We start from the raw sequence: 20,634 nt of genomic DNA, 5'->3' as shown, positions 1-20,634 counted from the left end.
TTTTTCTTTATTCATTTCTTCCCACTAATATTCATTAGATTTGAAATAATGTTTGATATGTTTAGAAATAAACATATTTATGAAAATTGCAAAATTGGTAGAAATAAAATAAAGAAAAGAAAAGAAAGAAAAAAAAAATGTATTTTTTTTTTTAACCACATGCATATCCCCCAGCCATTAGCTAGAAATGTTGATGCATTTATAGTGATAAAAGAAATATAGATCTATAGATCACGCAATTCTTCAAGGTCAATGAACCTCTCTTCCCTTTCCTTTCCGCGGCGCGTCCAGGCACTATTTCTTCACACTTAGCCACTTCAAAATCTAACCACAATCTCGGCCGGCCCTCGGCCGCAAACCTCAATAATCAAGCCTACCCACATCTCTGTTTATAATCAAAATCTGCGTTAGATCTCTCCTTCTCCTTCTCCCTCTCTCTCTCTTTCATCGCCTTTTTTCTCCTCTTACCCCGATTACCCTCCTCCTATGACCATGAGCAGGGTCCTTGTTTACGCGGCTCTGCCCTAGCATAATCTCTTATAACTGTGCAGATCCTTTCTTCATAGACAACACAAGAAGTTTCTGCCTTGAGGGTTTTCAACAATACCCTTTCAAGCGTCTTTCTTTTCGATAGACTAAAGGTTGTGCGTCAGATTTATTGCTTGTTTCAAGTATAGGGTGTTTGTACATCTAGGGTTTGGTAGTTGCTAGTTGAAGGATTTACAATGGATGGATTTGGCGGTGAAAGTAGAATTCAGGAGAACTCAGATTTTGCTGGTCGTGAGCATGTGGGCGCCAGTTCGACAGGTTTTCTCCGATTCTTGTGTTGTTGTTTACTTCTCAGTTATATGGAATTCAAATAGTTTTCCAACTTTTAGTGGGTTTAGCAGCTTGAGGATTCTCCATTGAAAAATTTATTCTCTGTAATTGTTCATAACATGAGTGAGTATTTGTTTGAAACAAAATGAAATGGTGATTTCTTGGTGATACCTAGCCACAGTTAAAAATATTACTACATGCCCTTTCTAAATAGGTTTGTTGATTGGCTTTCTATATACAACAGGCTCACATCTCTATTATATAATGTCATTTAATGCAGAGGCTTCGCTATTTGATGCATCACAATATGCTTTCTTTGGTAACCACACTGTTGAAGAAGTAGAGTTAGGTGGGTTAGATGAGGATGAAGATGATTTCCCTGTGGCAGATGATTATCGTTTGGACAGATCAGAGGCGAGTTTTTTCTTTATGTTTCAAACGATATAGTAAAATGTTTGTAAAATCGAATTTAGTGAGTTACGAGACTTACTAGATTTTCTTTGGTTGCAGAGTGAGGTTTTGGGATCGGTTTCTGATATCGATGACCTTGCTGGCGCTTTTTCAAAGGTTTGTTTCTCAAAATGTTAAAAAAGTTTGACTGCACTTCTTTGTTTGGCAAATTCTTTATTATTGATGGTTTCTAATGTTACACTAGGGATATCTCAGTATTCTGTTATTTTATTATTGATGGTTTGGATGTGAATCTAGATGAGATTCACATTTTGAATCAAAGACAGTTAAAAAATTTATTTGCGGTTTCTCAGCTGGATCTAGAAACATAAAGTGTTGACAAAAACTGCAAAGAGGTTCTGACATCGACCTGGAATGACGCAAGCAAAGTTAGCTTGTTATTCCATGGATTTGGTATATATTAAAAGTTCATTCTAAAGCATTCCTCTTTCTGGTTAAGTCGACAAGTGTTTTTTTGTCGGTGTTTGTTTTTCTTACTATTATTTGTAAGAAATTACCCTAGTATTAATTATTGTATTTTTAAGTTGTTTCGGCTAAATGTGATGATTTTCCTGAACTTATGACACGTCTCATCAGCTTTAATTTATACGATTTTCCTGAACTTATGACACGTCTCATCAGCTTTAAATTTATACCTTGGATGATCTTTTGTAACACATGGAGGGCTTGCAGACTGAATTTCAACTCACTAGGACTAGGTCAACAAACTTATTTCAGTTTCAAAAGGAAAATTATGAACAAAATGAGTTTAATTGAGTAGTTTTTATTCCAATAGAACTCCTTACTATTCAAAGGGGAAAAGAAAAAAATGTAAAAGAAAAAGAAATTGGGTTATCTAGCTTTCTTTTGACTATTTGTTCCATGTCTATGCACTCTAATTGTTTGGTTCTTTCAAAGTAATTTCTCTTTTGTTTCTTTCCACAGACAAACAAGGTTTTCAGTGGGTCAAGTGTTGCTATTGGCGATAGGGCGTCTAGAGAAAGTGAGTATAATTCCCAAAATTTTGTCGAATGTGAGAAAATATTCTTATCGTTATTGTGGGTAACATTTGTTGCTTTCCTCCTCATTTGATATCGAAACATTTTATTTTTGCTGACATGCAGTTTGAATTTTTTTTTTCAATTCTGATCCGAGTACATATGCTACTGTCTTGTATGTCTTGTATTTTCAATTCTGAGTTGGCCATACATAAGGAAGAAATACCTGAAATTGCTGTACTTCCTTTCTGTTCTTGTAGATGTCTTAAAGCATGCTGTTAAATGATCAACTTGTTGCTGTAACACTTTATACATATATTTTGAAGTATTTAGTAAAAATTAATATTAGTATCACAAACTTCAGTTCCCACTACTACAAATATATCCCCATTGAGAAACATTTATTGCTTTTGTTTCTGTTTCTGTATCTGGATCTGTTTACACATACATAAACGTTTAGAAGGTAGACTTAGTCATATACAGATGTCTTTAATCATGTTGTTAATTGCGTGAATCTTTATAATGGCATCCCACAACTAGTTATTGGGTGAATGACTGAAACAGGAAACAATCTTTGCATTGATTGAGCCATACATAGTATATATTTGTTTTATTCTTTTTTAATTTTCTTTGGTTTTCTTTTGTAGATTCAAATGCTAATGAATGGGCACAGGATGCAGACTTCCCTACATGGGTTGATCAGCATATACTTGTGGGTGAAAGCTCTCTAGAGAATAAGAGATGGTCATCTCAACCGCCTACTGCCTACTCTCATCTGGCTGATGCAAAATCTTTGTATAGAACATCTTCATACCCTGAACAACAACATCAGCAGCCTCAGAACCAACATTTCTCAAGTGAACCGAATCTACCCAGATCATCTTTCATATCATATCCTCCTCCAAGTGGTTTATCTTCACTGCCTTCATCGAGCTATCAGGGAACTCATCCTAATAATATTCCATATCAACCTAATCGTAATCAGATGCCATTGTCTTCTTCCAACATCTCTGGATTTTCCAATCCCCAACTTCACCATGGTCCGCATTTCAGTGCTCAATATCCAGTAAACGGAGGATTGCAACCACAGTGGGCTAATCAGAGAGGTTCATTTTCAGGCGATCGACCAAATCTAGTGAATAATATGTTGCAACAACAATTATCTCACCAAAATGGTTTAGCGCTATCACATCTAATGCCACAACTTGCAGCTCAGCAAAATAGACTTCATTTTAACTCCCAAACACCGCCTCCTTCACTAATTAACAAGTTTGAGGCAATGATGGGAGATCAAAGACAGGGTATGCTGAAGGGAAGGCAAAACTCGCAGTATCCTCCACATGGCTTTGAAATGAATAACCAGAGGAATGAATATGGTTGGCCTCAATTTAGGTCAAAATATATGTCGTCTTATGAAATTGAGAATATTCTTAGAATGCAGCTTGCAGCAACCCATAGCAATGACCCGTACGTAGATGATTATTATCACCAAGCTGGTCTTGCAAGGAAAACAGCTGGTGCGAAATTGAGACATCATTTCTGCCCGACTCAGATACGTGACCATCCTTCACGAGTTCAAGCTAATAACGAGCCTCATGCCTTTCTTCAAGTTGATGCTCTTGGAAGAGTTGCTTTTGCTTCTATTCGTAGGCCTAGGCCGCTTCTTGAAGTTGATTCTTCGGGTTCGGGCAGCAGCAGTAAGGAACATATACTGCCCGAGAAGCCTCTTGAACAGGAGCCTCTACTTGCAGCTCGAGTAACCATTGAGGATGGACTTTGTCTGCTTCTTGATGTCGATGATATTGATCGTTTCCTGGAGTTTAATCAAATTCAAGACGGTGGGGTCCAGCTTAAGATGAGGCGACAGTTGCTGCTTGAAGGGTTAGCTGAATCGCTTCAACTGGTTGATCCTCTTGGGAAAAATGGTGATACTGTTAACTTAAATCCCGAGGATGATCTAGTGTTTCTGAGACTGGTTTCTTTGCCCAAAGGCAGAAAGCTTCTCTCGAAATTCCTTCAGGTTATATTTCATGGAGACGAACTAATGAGAGTAGTCTGCATGGCTGTTTTTCGACATCTTAGGTTCTTGTTTGGAAGTATCCCTTGTGATGCTGGAGCTACATTAAACCTTTCTAAGACGGTTTCATCTTGTGTTGGCGGAATGGAGCTGAAATCGCTAGCAAGTTGTTTAGCATCGGTTGTTTGTTCTACTGAGCATCCTCCCCTCAGGCCTTCTGGGAGTTCTTCTGGAGATGAGGCTTCTGTTATCTTGAAATCTGTTCTCGAGAGAGCGACCGAAATCTTGACCGATCCCCGTTCTTCGAGCAACTGCAGTGTTTCAAATCGGGCGTTTTGGCAAGCCTCTTTTGACGCATTCTTCAATCTTCTTACGAAATATTGTGTCAGTAAGTATGATGGTGTGATGCAATCGTTTCTAATGCATGCTGGACCAGGTGCGAACGAGGGTACAGTTGCGGCTGATGCTGCAAAAGCAATTCGGAGAGAAATGCCTGTTGAACTCTTAAGGGCGAGTCTTCCTCATACTGATGAGAACCAGAGGAGGATTTTAATGGGTTTTGCTCAGCGGTCTATGCCTGTTTTGGGTAATTGATTTTGTTTGTCGCTTTGATCTATCGAACGCAGAAAGCTGTTTTTCGTTTTTTCTTTTGCGTACTGTGGTTGATATGCTGGGGAGAGGAGTGTCTTGCAACTTGCATATGGATGAACTCCTTGTTATAATTTTTTTTTTGTTTCTTTATTTTGGTTTAGCCCTCCTTGATTCAGAAAATTTTATTTTGATGGTCAGTTTTACAAACTTCAGTTGCACTTTAATTAGATGATGATGGGACTCTGTCACCATGTATGTATAGAGTGGTGGTGGAGAAAGTTTTCTGTGTTTTGTTGGTTACAAGGAAGGAGTTGGCATTCTATTAATATCTATGTTTGGTTTGATTAGTTTTTTTTTGGTCATTTCATTGGTTTTTTTTGCAATTTGTTATCATTTTAAGTGTTGTTCTGATCAAACATAGAAAAAAATGGTCTGCTTTTACCTCTCATGCCTGTTGTACTTGTCATACTTTTTAATTTATTTAAGTATAATATATGTAATATTAATGTAAATTGTTGTCATTGGCAGTTATATTATGCTATTTGTTTAGGATTATGTAAGTTCAAATTTGAATCCTATTGTCAGGCTGTCTGATATTGGCAGGTTTGGTCAATTGTGCATTTTTGCAAGCAACATTTTGATTAGAGGTTTTAAGTTGTGTAATCAAATCAGAGGTACATATGTTGATGCAAATCATAAATTTTGATTGTATTAATATTTGTATTTTTTTTTATCTTAGTATTTCACAAGGAAATGGAGCCATATCATTTTCATATAGTAATAAAAATGTCTTGTAACTTACTATCCAATTATAATCTGTTAATACTGATAGAAATGAAACATAATAACACTTTTTTTTAATTGGCATTATCATTTTCAATCTTTTTTAATTAATATAAATCAATTTTTTTTTAAATTATGGAGAATTAAAATAACACTCTCAAGTCATGAACTCTCCGTTTTCAAATATAAAATTTTAAAATATCTGTAACTAGTATTTTATATTTTTATAGAGAATAATCTCATTTAAAGATATGTAACTAGTTTAATTATTTTTATATCTTTATAGTGAATAATCTCATTTAAAGATATTATTTGTAATGTAGACGTTTTGAGTATCAAAAGTTTATTTATTTAAATCTAGCAACACGTGTAAATAAATGCAAGGTGTAATAGGATAGGCTAAAATATTTCATATAAAAGAGATTAACTATGAGAATTGAGAGAAATAAATTTTTTTATATTTAATTTAAATAATTTTCATCGAGCGTGGCTCGACTAAGTTTGGATTAACTCGGCTCGAACGAGTTTGTAAATTTAAGTTTGAACTCGAAAAATTTGAACTAAAATTAAATTTTCAAACTAAACTAAAAGTAGACATTGGTTTTACAATTTCATTGTTACAATTTTATTGTTTTATTCTGGTTTTAAACTTGAATTCTTCCTTTTAGTTTTGTTTCCTTTTCTTTGTAATATAAACTAGCAATGTCTAGTTATGTAAATATAACCATATACAAAATCATTAAAATTTGCAATAATTAAAATTTTGTTTATTAACCTATTTTAGAGATCAACTAAATATAACCATATACAAAATCATCTCTTCAAGTTTCCTTGTATCTTTAGCCAGAGGCCCAGAAAGAAAAAAAGGCTTACAAGCTTTACTATATACTATGATGATTATTATTATTATTATTTTACAATATGAATTAATGAACCAAACCAACTATTATACAAACTGAAGAACCAGTTCTCTTACACAGGAGCGGAGTTTGAGCTTTGTGCGACTTGAACTCGCCAGCCATAATATTGAATGAAAAGAGTGTTAAGGCTCATTGCCATCCCAAAACCCAACGCGGCTGAAAGCATTATCGCATAAACCGCATTTACTTCAAGCTGCAACAATAATAATATACAAATAAGTTAATTCATTCATTAAATTGACGAGAAGTAGCTTTTCTTTTACTTACAACAGAATAGAATATGTTGAGAATTAGAGCCACAAGTGCAAACTCCAGAGCTGCATATGTCCATATATACTCCCTGATTGCTGCCATTTACAAACCAATGCTTTTAATCAAGGCCTTGTTCCATCTTTTGAGATTAATTTCAAATAATCCATTATACAATCAAAGTAAAGAAACAGTAAGTAAATCATCATTTACCTAGAGTGCCCGCAAAAATAGATGCCAAAAGGCCCAATGTAAGAGCAAATGGTGCCGAAACTATGACCGCTTTCCTTTTCAATTCACTGATCTACCAAACACAACACGGAGAAAGAGATCAGCTAAAATTTGTCGAATTCTATTTATGCAAAAAATGAAGTCTTACCAGTAGCTGCTCGAGGAAGAAGAAATAACATATTGTGCTGATTATGACGAGTACAACAAAATCCTGCCAGGCACTGCAGTAGCATAATGTAGAAAGGCAATTAGAAAATGAGCAATTTAGAACTGATTTTATGATTTTATTATACCTAATTGTTCTTGTATTCACATTTTGCTGAACAGGCTGCTCCCGCCTATTATTTCTATGTGCAGAAGGTACTCGCAGCAAAGTCACAGGTAAGTTGGAAACCTCAACGCCACAAACATCGCAGTTCTTATTACCTTTCATGCTAAACCACTTAACAGCACATTCTTCATGTACAAGTCTAAGAGCACCTTTACAACTGCATCCCATCTTTAATGTATTTCCTTCTTCACAAGCATCGAAACATATTCTGCATACTGCCTCCTCTTCTGGAATCTCTTCTTCTTCTTCTTGTTCTACTTCCGCTTGAACTGTGCTAATTTGATCTGACCCCAACACATTACATTAAGACTTACAAACTAATATCATTCAAAAAGACATTTAAAATTCTCTTAGGGAAATGTTTAATTAAAAGGTAGATATCGCATACCATCATTGTTATCTTTGTGAACCTCCTTCGTAGCAAAAGATAGTGATCTAACTATGACCATATTCCTGCCAGGAACTGAGAGAGACCTCGTAAGTGAAGCTTCAGCTGATGTATTCTGCAACGATATGATCAGGCACTAAGTATAATTCACATGGAAATTGACTCTACGATCAGAGAAAACCAATTTTGACGAATCATACGATTTTCTATCACAATTTTATGATATTGATATAGTTAGATTTGATTTTGATACATGTATTGTATATGTCCTGACCTGATACCAAGGCTCAAGCTGGACAAGATATCTTGAGTAACAGGAATCAACAAGAAGGGGAAGGACAAGTGAGACAAGATTTATGGGAGGAAGAATAGAAAGATTCAGAATAGGGAGGAAGAAGAACCAAAGGTTAACTCCTTATATTCTCATTAAGGGATAAACAGATTGGATTACACCAATATATAGCCTATCCTACTACCATGGCAAGAGTTATGTACATGTACATTCTAGTTAACTCTTGGATATGACTCTTATATACATATATAATTAGAGTTTATTATTAGTGGGTTTGGTCAAGGGCAGTTTAGTCTTTGTGACTTTATGTACTCCTATAAATAGAGACGTTACTTGAACCATTTTTCCATAGAATATATATAGAATAGGCGACTCCCCCAAGATGTGAACCACGTTAAATCTTTTGTATCCTATCTCTATCGTTTTAGATTAGCCTTATTCTGTGATATCTTAATACTAGTCAATTAGATTCTCAACCTATACTTGTCGACACATTATTAGATAGAAATAACTGCTGTAATCCTGTGTAGCTGCATTCCCCCTTTCTATACTTACTGAGTCTATCATATAAGTTATTAACATTCTCAATAGTATAACTTTATTCTTCTTCTCCGCAATGCCTTCAGAGTTTCTGATTACGACTCCACCAATGGCAGACGTAGTCATTGGTGGAGGGATTCAAGTTGATGCCTCAAGAGCTGGAGATGAAGAACTCATTGAGACTTTTAAAGCCAAGTTAGTCTGAAGGCATTGTTTAGAATATCTAATGCTATAATATTGATATGAATAAAATTTGATTAGGATATTATGATCAGCTTATGTAAGAGGTATTGGTTTCTATCAGATTTCTAATCCTGATGTGGATCCAAATGGGATCAAATTTGGAAACCAAGTGTATCTGAATTTAATCTGAACCAGATTCATAAACTCATCGACGGTTTCTCTAGCATATCAGAATCAGGATCCAAAAACAGATAAATGATCAGAGTCTTAACTCTAATTAGGAAGAAAATCTCAAGAAGTTAATGAGCATATATGATTTCAATTACGTCTAACTTAACAAATGAATCACATTGAAAATGAGTTGCAATTCAATATATGATTCCAAGGAGAGCTGAGCTGACATGAGAGTTCACCTGTGATCTGAGATGAAGGTGGTCGATTGGTGTAGCTGGAAGTGGTCCAGAAGTAGAAGGTGAGAGATTTGAAGCTGTAGTGACAGGAAGGGAGGTGCACCTGTTCCAAACTGAGATAAGATTTGCCATAACAGGACTTCCTGGGATCGCTGCCTTAGTCTCTGAGTTGAGCAGAGAGTTTGTCTCAGCAGCATCAGGTAGTGTAGTAGTAGTAGACTTGTTCTTGAAGCTCAAAGCGCGAAGGAATCCGGGTCTTGAAGAAGAATTTGTAACATTGAATGCAGCATCCCGTGGGTGAAGCAAATCCTTTGAGCTAAGACTAGTTCCAAACACTCGGATCATCCTGTGTGGGACGTTAAGCGAGAGTTCTGGCCGTCTCAAAATGAGTTGAGAATCAGAGGTGGTTTGGTTAGTAATGTTCCCCAATTCTGAATCAGCCTGCATATATATATATATATTATGGTAAAAGATATACTTACTACATGACAAGTAAAGAGTTTGGATCTGACCTGTGGGTGTGGAGGATATGTGAGATGGTGAGATATTTGCATTATTCCAAGTAAAGAGGGAAAGATCTATTCTTTCTTTCTTCTAACTATGGTTTAAGCGGAAGATTTGCTTGCTTGATTGCTTGCTTGCTTGCTTGCTTGCTTGTCTGTCTGGCTGGAAGAAGAATTCGGTGGTGATAAATGATTCGGAGAAAGAAGAGAAGATCATTGATATTAACAGGACCTGGAATTATGGGTGGACCTGGAATTAGACCCGGACACTGGTCGGTCTGCGGTAGACTCGAAGACGAAGACCAGGAAAATGCCGCCTGCCTGCCTGCATGGTAGAGCCCACCGTTTCCTTTTTTTTCTTCTATATTCTATTCAAAATGAGAGAATTTGATGTCGTGTGGGTTGGGATTGATACGGAAAAAAATATGGAATTTGTTTCTTATTATGTTTAAGTCAAATTATGTTCTATTATGTTTAAGTCAAATTATGGGTGGTTGTAGTATCATTTTTAACATCGTTCATAACACTAAAAATATTAATAAAACTTTGAATATTAGTGAAAAAAGTTAATAAGATATAAAAAAAAGAAAAAAAAACATATATTCTTATTGGAAAATCATTATTATAAATTGTCATGTTATTTTTTTTTAATTAAACATAAATAATAAATTTAGTTATATATTTTTTTAAAATAAAATAATAAATTTAGTTATATTTAAAAAAAAATTACTTAATTATTCAAATAACTTTAAATCAAACAACTACTCGGTTTCTCTTTCCTATTAACTAAGGTAGATAGATTGAGAAAAAGTTGGACTAGCTAGGTGGGATGCATGTTAATTGTCTATTATCTAGTTAGTGGTATTCAGTAGTGGTTGCTAGGTCTCGTTTGTTTTAAGTAAAATGATTTAATTTATTTTTATTTTTGACTATGATGGTTTATTTCAGCTTAACATAATAGAATATCTGATTTATTTCACTCTGTCTCGAAAATTGGATATGAAGGAATTTTTTCTAACTTTTTTTTTTAATTAATTGAGTCATTTGATTAATTATTTTTATAAACTTAATATATTTTATAAGAAATTAATTTTTATTAAATCAAATAAAGAGTCACATATAAAAATATTAATTTACAAATAAAAAAAAATAACATCAAAACGTTACATAAAATAAAATTATAAAGATTAAAATTCTAACTACGAAAAAAGTTCTGCCAAATTATAACGGACCATATACACAGTGCCGGACCTGAGATTTTGAGACATGAGGCGAGCACAAAATTTGGTGCCCTCAAAACTTAATATTCATACATATATTTTTTTATCGATTTAAATATAATAGTATTTGTAACATGAATTTTAGAAATAAAATATCATCAAAACAATATGTCATAAGTAAATACTAAAAAAAACAAAGAAGATCCAAACAAAATATAAAATTCATGTTCCGAACTAGTACATAGTCACTTGAATATTACTCGTCTCGCATTTTTTGAAGCGAAATTATTGATCAAGTTTGCATAATCAACTTTCTCAACAATTTTTTTCTCGATAGATAACATAGCTAACCCATTTAATCTTTTTTGCGACATAGTTGATCGAAGATACAGATTGTGAATCCACCATTCCACCAGACAAGTCCTCAACAACAAAAAATAATCAAGTAAATCGAACCAAAATCTCACCGAAATCGGAGGAAGAACTCTAGTGGGCAGTGGCGCAGTGCCGAGAAACAAGGCTAGAATGAGCGAAAAAGGCCCAAGAGCTCGGGGAAGGAGACAACCGAGTTTTCTGCTCCGATTCCGGCAAGCTAGAGGATCGACGACGGACTTGGGGTTTGGAGGAAGTGTTTCATTTTCTTTTTCCAAAATGCTTGTTCTTATTTTTTTTCCTTTTCCTTGATTTTGTTGATAAATAGGAATCGTGCGATTCTTTTCTCCAAGTAAGATAGTGTTTTTTATTTTTATTTTTTTGGATACAAATTAAGTTAGGGCTTATCATTGATAGACTATCAATTATTATCTATGCCTTTTTAAAAATAAGCCCATGAACATATCATTATAATTTGTTTTTGAAAATTTTGGTGCCCCAAAAATATTTGGGCCTGAGGCAATTGCCTCACTTATTACACAGGAGGTCCGGGCCTACATATACGAGTATGATTAAAATATCGAGAACTCATTAAAATCATTCTAAGATACCTATAAGAGGGTTTTCACATGGAAGATTAATTCTAAAAACTATTTAAAAGAAAATAAAAAAGAACTTCAAATCTGACATCATCATCTCCTTTGCTGCAAAGAAGATGAATACAGACTCGAAAAATGTTCACCAACATGATTAGAAGATTTAAGAAGTATGTGACCCACCAAATATTTATAGTATTATTCGAATTATAAAAATTCAAGATAACAAATTCAATTCGGCTACCAAATCAAATTTGAGTGGTAGAAAGAGAAACAATGCATCCTCACATGCTAAAAGAGCCACCAAAAGGGAAATGAGTAAGATGACTTTTCAATTTTCTTAGAGTTTTTTAAAATATAGAAAATTATATATATATATATATATTCAAATATTTAACCAAACAAAATTATCAAAAAATTTGATTTCACTACTTACCCTATCCACTGGCGCTCTTTAGTGCCGACTCAAACGCGAAAGATGTTTACCAAATCTAAGCAATGTTTAAATTTGGTTTTTCCATGTCTTTTATCTCAAACTCTTTACTCAATTGAGCCTTCAATTTGTCAATTTTATATTGACTCTTTAATGCTATCAACATATCATCAATGTACAAGAGTATATAGATATAAGACTCATCTTGTAGTTTGTGCAAATAAACACATGAATTGAATATGATTATTGTGTACTTGTGCTCTATCATAAACTTGTCAAGTCGCTTGTACCATTGACTCAACGATTGTTTTAACCCGTAGAATGATTTGTTCAACTTGCAAACATAATTTTCTTTATCAGCATCTTTGAATCCATCTAGTTGAGTAATATAGATTTCCTCGTTCAAATGACCGTGTAAGAATGCAGTCTTCACATCCAGTTGAGCTAGCTCCAAATTCATTTGCACTACCAAGGCCAACAAAGTTCTAATATAAGTGTGTTTAACAACATGAGAAAATACCTCATTATAATCAACTCATTCCTTCTGAGCGTATTATTTAGCTACCAATCTTGCCTTGTAGCGAACATCAAAATTTTCAAAAAATCATTCTTTCTTAGCAAATATTCATTTACAACCAATAACCTTCTTCCCTTTTGGTAGATGCATCAACTTGCATGTCTCATTCTTCTTAAGAGATTGAATATCATCTTCCATAACACTTTTCCCTTTTCCATTGTCAGTACTTCGACTGTCATTTGAAAAAGTGGAGGGAATATCATCTACGACTAGAAGTGTATAGGCCGCCATGTCAACAAATCGACATTGTTTTTGAATATCTCGTCATGGTCTGTTCACAACAATTGATTCACGTTGACGATTGCTTTAACCCGTAAAATGATTTATTCAACTGGCAAACATAATTTTCTTTATAAGCAACTTTGAATTCATCTAGTTGAGTAATGTAGATTTCCTCGTTCAAATGACCGTGTAAGAATGCAGTCTTCACATCCAGTTGAGCTAGCTCCAAATTCATTTGCACTACAAAGGCCAACAAAGTTATAATATAATAGAAGTGTGTTTAACAACATGAGAAAATACCTCATTATAATCAACTCCTTCCTTCTGAGCGTATTATTTAGCTACCAATCTTGCCTTGTAGCAAACATCAAAATTTTCTGAAAATCCTTCTTTCTTAGAAAATATTCATTTACAACCAATAACCTTCTTCCCTTTTGGTAGATGCGTCAACTTGCATGTCTCATTCTTCTTAAGAGATTGAATATCATCTTCCATAACACCTTTCCTTTTTCCATTTTCAGTACTTCAACTGTGATCTGAAAAAATGGAGGGAACATCATCTACGACTAGAAGTGTATAGGCCGCCATGTCAACAAATCGACCTGGTTTTGAATATCTCATCTTGGTCTGTTCACAACAATTAATTCACGTTGGCGATTTCTTTAACCCGTAAAATGATTTGTTCAACTTGCAAACATAATTTTCTTTATCAACAACTTTGAATCCATCTAGTTGAGTAATGTAGATTTCCTCGTTCAAATGACCGTGTAAGAATGCAGTCTTCACATCCAGTTGAACTATCTTCAAATTCATTTACACTACAAAGGCCAACAAAGTTATAATAGAAGTGTGTTTAACAACATGAGAAAATACCTCATTATAATCAACTCCTTCCTTCTGAGCGTATTATTTAGCTACCAATCTTGCCTTGTAGCAAACATCAAAATTTACAGGAAATCCTTCTTTCTTAGAAAATATTCATTTACAACCAATAACCTTATTCCCTTTTGGTAGATGCGTCAACTTGCATGTCTCATTCTTCTTAAGAGATTGAATATCATCTTCCATAACACCTTTCTTTTTTCCATTTTCAGTACTTCGATTGTGATCTGAAAAGTGGAGGGAACATCATCTACGAGTAGAAGTGTATAGGCCTCCATGTCAACAAATCGACATGGTTTTTGAATATCTCGTCTTGGTTTGTTCACAACAATTAATTCACGTTGTTGTGAAGGTTCTTGGGTCGGAATCTCTTCCTTATATGACTCTTCGTCTGTCGTCGGAGAATCACTTATAATTGAGCTTATCTTTATCTTCTCAAACTCCAAATGTTGCGGAGTACAATCAATCTTGTCTAGTGTCACCTTATTCAACACTAAATAATCGTCAAAAGTAACATCTCTATTGATAATGGTTTTCTTTGCATTTAAACACTAAAGGCAATATCTTTTAACTCTAGTAGTAAATCTCATAAAAAAAAGCCTTCTTTCCTCGTGGATCTAATTTTGATTCAACTACATGATAATATGTTATAGAACCAAAAATATGCAAAGAATCATATCAGTTACAAGTTTTCCAGACCATACCTCTAATGGAGTCTTGCCACCAAGTGCAGATGATGGTAGACGATTACCAAATGTTGAATGTATGTCACAACTTCTGCCCAAAATATCTTGTCTAACCAAGAATTAGATAATAACGAATTTTCTCCACTAATGTCATGTTCATACGTTCCGATACCCCATTCTGCTGTGGTGTTTTTCTAACTGCGAAGTGTTAAACTATGCCACACTCTTGGCATAACTTTTGAAATAGATCATTCTTGTATTCTCTATCGTTATCAGTCTAGAGAATTTAGATCTTTCTTCTTGTCTTGTCTTCAACTTGAGTTTTTCATTTAAGAAAAATCTCAAACACTTCATCTTTGTTCTTCATAGTAAACATTCATACTATTCTGGAAAAATCATCAACAAAAGTAAAAAATATAATGTCTACCTCTCAGAGATGGAGTCTTGACAGGTTCCTAGACATATGAGTGCACATAATCCAAAATATCTTTTGTGTTATGGATATAGCAGTGCCAAATTTTAATTGCCTTTGTTTTCCAGAACACAATGTGCAGGTAGAAATTGGTGTTGGAGACTCTCATAAAGTTAAAGGGATTAAGTGGAAGAGAAAAATGACATCGGATTATTGAAAGGTGTCCTAGAGGAGATTTCAAGTACAATCAAACAAACATCAACACTTGAGAAGGTTCAATCCGGACTCTAGTTAAAATGTTGTGTATTGAAATTTACTTATATTGTTAAATTTGAAATATATACATGTAATTCATTTTCCAAAACAAGGTGTGGAAAATAATTATAAGATCATTCCAAGTGTAGGTGGTATGTATGAAACTCAATCTCCGCAACCTCTGTCAACATAACATTCGTAGGTATAACCATATTTCTAATTACCATTTTATAATGTATAAATAATGTGTTCTAGTTATTGTGCAAATTAAAGTTCGTTTTTATGAGCTTATGTCAAGACTCAAGAGCTTATGTGTTGGGTTTTATCCTTCTAGTTGGAGAGACCCAACTTGACGTGGACTTTATTTAGGCCCATGATATATAATGTGAAGGAATATTATTTTTCCACTTTAGGTTAACTGGGTTTTGAGAACAACAAGAGAGAGATTATAGCATAAAAAAACAGATTCAATGGTTTGAGGTAGCAGCTGAAGAAGATTTACGTTTACCGGAGTTTGCACTATTTGATCGACTTCAAACGTTGACAGCTTGTTGGTTATTTCTAGGGCTACGTTATAAACGGTGAAGATTTATTTTCTGGTTGCAGAATTGATAAGGTTGGTTGATCTTACTCTTTCTACTCTTTGTTGTTATTGCTAAGATTGTTGTGTGATCTTGATGTAATTGATTAGTGACTCTAGTTTATATCTAGAGTGAACTCTTGTTTGTAACTTTGTTGATGATAGTGGATTGTTAAGTGGTCTGATTGGTCCCGTGGTTTTTACTCTCAATTTGAAGAGAGGTTTTCCACGTTAAATCTTGTTTTGATTTTATTCTGTTTTGCTCATCTCTTATATTCAGTTAATTGAGAAAACGTTATGTTTTGAAGAATACATTTTCCCATCAAAGTGGTATCAGAGCTTGATTTTATTTGAGTATAAGGATGGAGACTAACACATCCAAAATAGTGAGCTTGAATGGTTCCAATTATAATATCTGGAAGGCTAAAATGAAAGATTTACTATATGTGAAAAGTTTTCATTTGCCAGTGTTCTCTTCAGTAAAGTCTGTAGAAAAAAATGGGGATGATTGAAAATTCTTGCACAAACAAGTATGTGGTTATATTCGTCAATGGGTTAATGTTGATCGATTGATACAAAATATTTTTGGCCACATTGTCTAGGTTGTTGGCTATCTTATCTTCAGTAGTCCACTCACATCTTGGCTTCGAAATTTTTATGGGACCATCGGTAATGACACTCCATATATCGCAATCAAGAGCAACCAAGTGAGCTTGCATTCTCATCATCCAATAGTCGCAGTTGTCTCTCGAAAGAATAGGGATCTCGTTGATGATACACATGATTTAGGTTCTTGATGCTTGAGAATAGAAACAGGGCTCTGATACCAATTGATAGGATCAGCGTAATCGATAGAGACGGGGGTCTGACTATTGATGACGGCTTCGGATAAACAATTTGATAGAAATCCTGTTAGGGATTTATATCACTTTCTATTCTACACAAACCCTTGCAAACTTTTGAACGATTCAAGTGCGGAAATGTTTGTTCAGGTTTGAATCTAAGAACCAAAGAATGAGAAGATGACAGAATGTAAATGACACAACATATTGTTTATAAATGTTCGGAGCCAAACTCTCCTACGTCACCCCTTCTTCCAAACACCGAAAGGATTCACTATACGTTTCTTAGAATCAAATACAGTTGCACGGCTAGCTCACTATTGAACAGAACACACTCTGTTCAACTTACAGTATATTGAAGAATATCACTTAGCTAGACAATACTTTGATTCTCTCTCTCTCTTGATAAACACACAGTAAAGCAAGAAAGCAATTCGTGAGTAAGTTCACTGTTCAGCAACTGATTGATCGATCTCTCTCTATAATTCCAGCAACTGTCTGTTCTTCTGTTGTCCTTGAAGATCTTTATATAGAGAGCAGGTACCGACGATCGAATCTTCTATAATGACACGTATAAAACTTCCATTGCAACGCCTCCATAGTACACATGTACAGCAGACTCTGAGCACCAGGATCGTGGTTGTACTAATCTGGTAGTGCACTAAATATTCTTTTAGGATATTCCTGCAAGAAACAAGTAGTGGGAATATTATTTTCTTACGTGGCATTAGATGATTGGCTGCACCTGGCTGTGATACTGATCTGCACTGGAAAGTGGAGCAGGAGTAGCATACAGCTAGTTGATCGTGGGTAGACGGGTGCTAGCTTCAAACAACTGCTTAAGCTTGACATTAGACATTTTTCAATTAGACTGACAAGTCTAATTAAATTAGACTCCCCCGTCTAATAGCAGGATCCATTAGACCACCTGGTCTAATGGGATTAGACGACACGTCTAATTACGTTTCCCTTTAGACTAATCTGAAGGAGTTAGACTGCACGTCTAACTTTCATCTGTTAGACGACACGTCTAACTACGTCTCCCTTCAGACTAATATGAAGGAGTTAGACTGCACGTCTAACTCTCATCTGTTAGATTGCACGTCTAACTAAGTCTGTTAGACTGCACGTCTAACTACGTATCTGTTAGACTACACATCTAACTACGTCTGTTAGACTACATGTCTAATTACGTATCTGTTAGACTGCACATCTAACTACGTCTGTTAGACTGCACGTCTAACTACGTATCTGTTAGACTGCACGTCAAACTACGTATCCGTTAGACTGCACGTCTAACTACGTCTGTTAGACTGCACGTCTAATTACGTATCTGTTAGACTACACGTCTAACTACGTCTGTTAGACTACACGTCTAACTACGTATCTATTAGACTGCACGTCTAACTACGTATCCATTAAACTGCACGTCTAACTTCGTATTTATTAGACTGCACGTCTAATTACGTCTGTTAGACTACACGTCTAACTACGTATGCGTTAGACTACACGTCTAACTACGTATCTGTTAGACTAAACGTCTAACTACATATTTGTTAGACTGCACGTCTAACTACGTTTGTTAGACTGCACGTCTAACTACGTATCCGTTAAAATCCACGTCTAACTACGTATCCGTTAGACTACACGTCTAACTACGTCTATTAGACTGCACGTCTAACTACGTATCCGTTAGACTGCACGTTAACTACGTATATGTTAGACTGCACGTCTAACTACGTATTTGTTAGACTACACGTATAAATACGTTTGTTAGACTGCACGTCTAACTACGTATCTGTTAGACTGCACGTCTAACTACGTATCCATTAGACTGCATGTCTAACTACGTCTATTAGATTGCACGTCTAACTACGTATCTGTTAGACTGCACGTCTAACTACGTCTGTTAGACTGCACGTCTAACTACGTATCTATTAGACTACACGTCTAACTCAATGTGTCTAATAGCCAATCAGTCTAATGAGCCTCATTCAGACTTAGTCTAATCTAACATGTTTTCGATACACCTGGACCAAAAACGATTAGACGGCTTAGTTTAAGTTTTATACCAACACATCATCAAAATTACACTAGTCAAAATACTTTAACCTTTAGTCAAAATAATTTAACCCGACAATTTTCCTCTTTTTGATGATGTTGTTAAAACTTTGCACAATTAAAAATTATATGAGTAATGTAGTAGATAGCGACAGACTATTCATATGCCATAATCAGATAAACACATAACTTAACTTGAAATGTCAGGAATATTTTTCAACAGAAAATATAAAAACATCTTTCAAAGACATTAATCATCAAAGGATCAAACATCAAAACAACATTGAAAGATTCTTCCTTCCCCCTATGTCTAAGGCTAATCTTTTTCCCTTTCTTTCCCCCTTTTTAACATTATCTGGGAAGGGAATCTACAGCTGACTCTAGGGCTAAAATTAGAGCAGAGTTGTAGACATCCCTGTTTCGTTTCTTTGATTTGAGTCTATTCACCCGAAGAACATAATCGACAACCTTCTAGTTGTTCAAGATTTTGGAAGAGTTGGCATGAAATCCATGACCAGGTTCATCAAGAAGACAACAAAGTAATGCGCAAAGAGGAACGTCATAACCGAAGATCTTCTTCCGGGAGCAGATAATTCTGACCAGGTTGTTGAAGAGGAATTTCGACCAATTGATGGCTACACCCCTTGTGATGGCCACCATTATTTCAAAGACTTTCGTACAGTAGATGTAGGAGGAGTCTTTTGCAAGGAGGGATTTGGAGATGATGTCGTTGAGTAGGGCATACTCAACTTTCAAACAGTTACTCTTTCCGTGATACTCAATAGGAAGGATTTCCTCTTCGAATGTCTGATCTGAAAAGACATGCATCATTTCAGACAGAATCTCATTTGAGGAAGAAGGAAACTCATGGATTCCTTCAGTTGAGAGTCTGAAGAACATGCCGAATGTTTCTTCAGTGAAGCAGATGTTTTTGCCAAGTACATTCGCACAAATGTATTTACTGTGGTAAAAGCTAGCAGTTTCGAAGAACTCATGAACAACCTATTCGTGATAGATGCAGTGAGGGCAAAGAAACTTCTTTAGCCTAGAAGCTTTCAATGATTCAAACATTTGAACCATTTCTGGAATCGTTAGAGTTGAGACAGATTCGAAGTCTACTTGCAGGGATTTTGGAGAGAAAGAAACCATTTTAGTCAAGATGAACACAAGATCTTGTCGATTCGAATTCTAGAGAGAGAAACAAGGATTTAGGAGTGCTTAACAATTTGAGTGACACCATTCATTAAATATAAGAGAGCTAACGTGTAACATTTAATATTTAATGATTATACCAATCGTCAAAAATTTCAAAAACCTATTCCCAAGGGACACGTCTATCAATTAATATTAATCATGAAATTGCACAGTCAATATTAAACGTATAGAAGAAAGTTATCAGAAATTTTAGTCACTTTTGAAAAATTGAGAGACACCTGTCTTCAATCTATTTGAGAAGTACTTGGGGGATATCCAAACAAAGGCAGATAGGTACTCAACACTTCTTTTGAATTTAAATTGCCTTCTAAAGTAGAGGAAAAATGTATTGAAGACTTGGAGTTTGTGGTGGTTGAAACTTCATTGGGAAAATAGAGTATTATCATTCTCAACTATTAAAGATGCTCTAATTATATAGTGAGGAGAAAAGAGGCTTGAATTTTTTTTGCAAACATAATGACCTCTACTTCATGCAGTTCAAAAGGCTCAAATCTGAAAGAAATCTTGGAGAATGAGCATACTTATATATGATCAACTTGCATGAAACTAGAAAAATGGTCAAAAGAGATGAATCTA

The 20,634-nt window shown here is 34.9% G+C and overlaps 2 protein-coding genes across 2 annotated transcripts; one reads left to right on the top strand and one right to left on the bottom strand.

Annotated features, from left to right (window-relative positions):
- Window positions 1–223: 223 nt before the first annotated feature.
- Window positions 224–5,222, top strand: LOC124941283 (protein PAT1 homolog). The gene is made up of 5 exons (XM_047481583.1): window positions 224–807; window positions 1,100–1,233; window positions 1,330–1,386; window positions 2,215–2,272; window positions 2,915–5,222. The coding sequence occupies exons 1-5, from the start codon at window positions 726–728 to the stop codon at window positions 4,876–4,878; spliced, it is 2,295 nt and encodes a 764-aa protein (XP_047337539.1). The 5' UTR covers window positions 224–725; the 3' UTR covers window positions 4,879–5,222.
- A 1,211-nt stretch (window positions 5,223–6,433) lies between these two features.
- On the bottom strand, window positions 6,434–9,877 carry LOC124941718. Its single transcript, XM_047482065.1, has 8 exons — window positions 9,715–9,877; window positions 9,206–9,643; window positions 7,778–7,892; window positions 7,352–7,673; window positions 7,207–7,279; window positions 7,041–7,131; window positions 6,846–6,925; window positions 6,434–6,771 (listed from the first exon to the last, which is right to left on the bottom strand). Exons 1-8 carry the CDS (start codon window positions 9,754–9,756, stop codon window positions 6,631–6,633), a joined length of 1,302 nt encoding a protein of 433 aa, XP_047338021.1. The 5' UTR covers window positions 9,757–9,877; the 3' UTR covers window positions 6,434–6,630.
- Window positions 9,878–20,634: the final 10,757 nt, after the last annotated feature.

Source organism: Impatiens glandulifera, chromosome 6 (genome assembly GCF_907164915.1).
Source record: "Impatiens glandulifera chromosome 6, dImpGla2.1, whole genome shotgun sequence".
NCBI lineage: Eukaryota > Viridiplantae > Streptophyta > Magnoliopsida > Ericales > Balsaminaceae > Impatiens > Impatiens glandulifera.
Note: the sequence above shows the minus strand (reverse complement) of the source record. Positions and strands in the feature narration are given on the sequence as shown.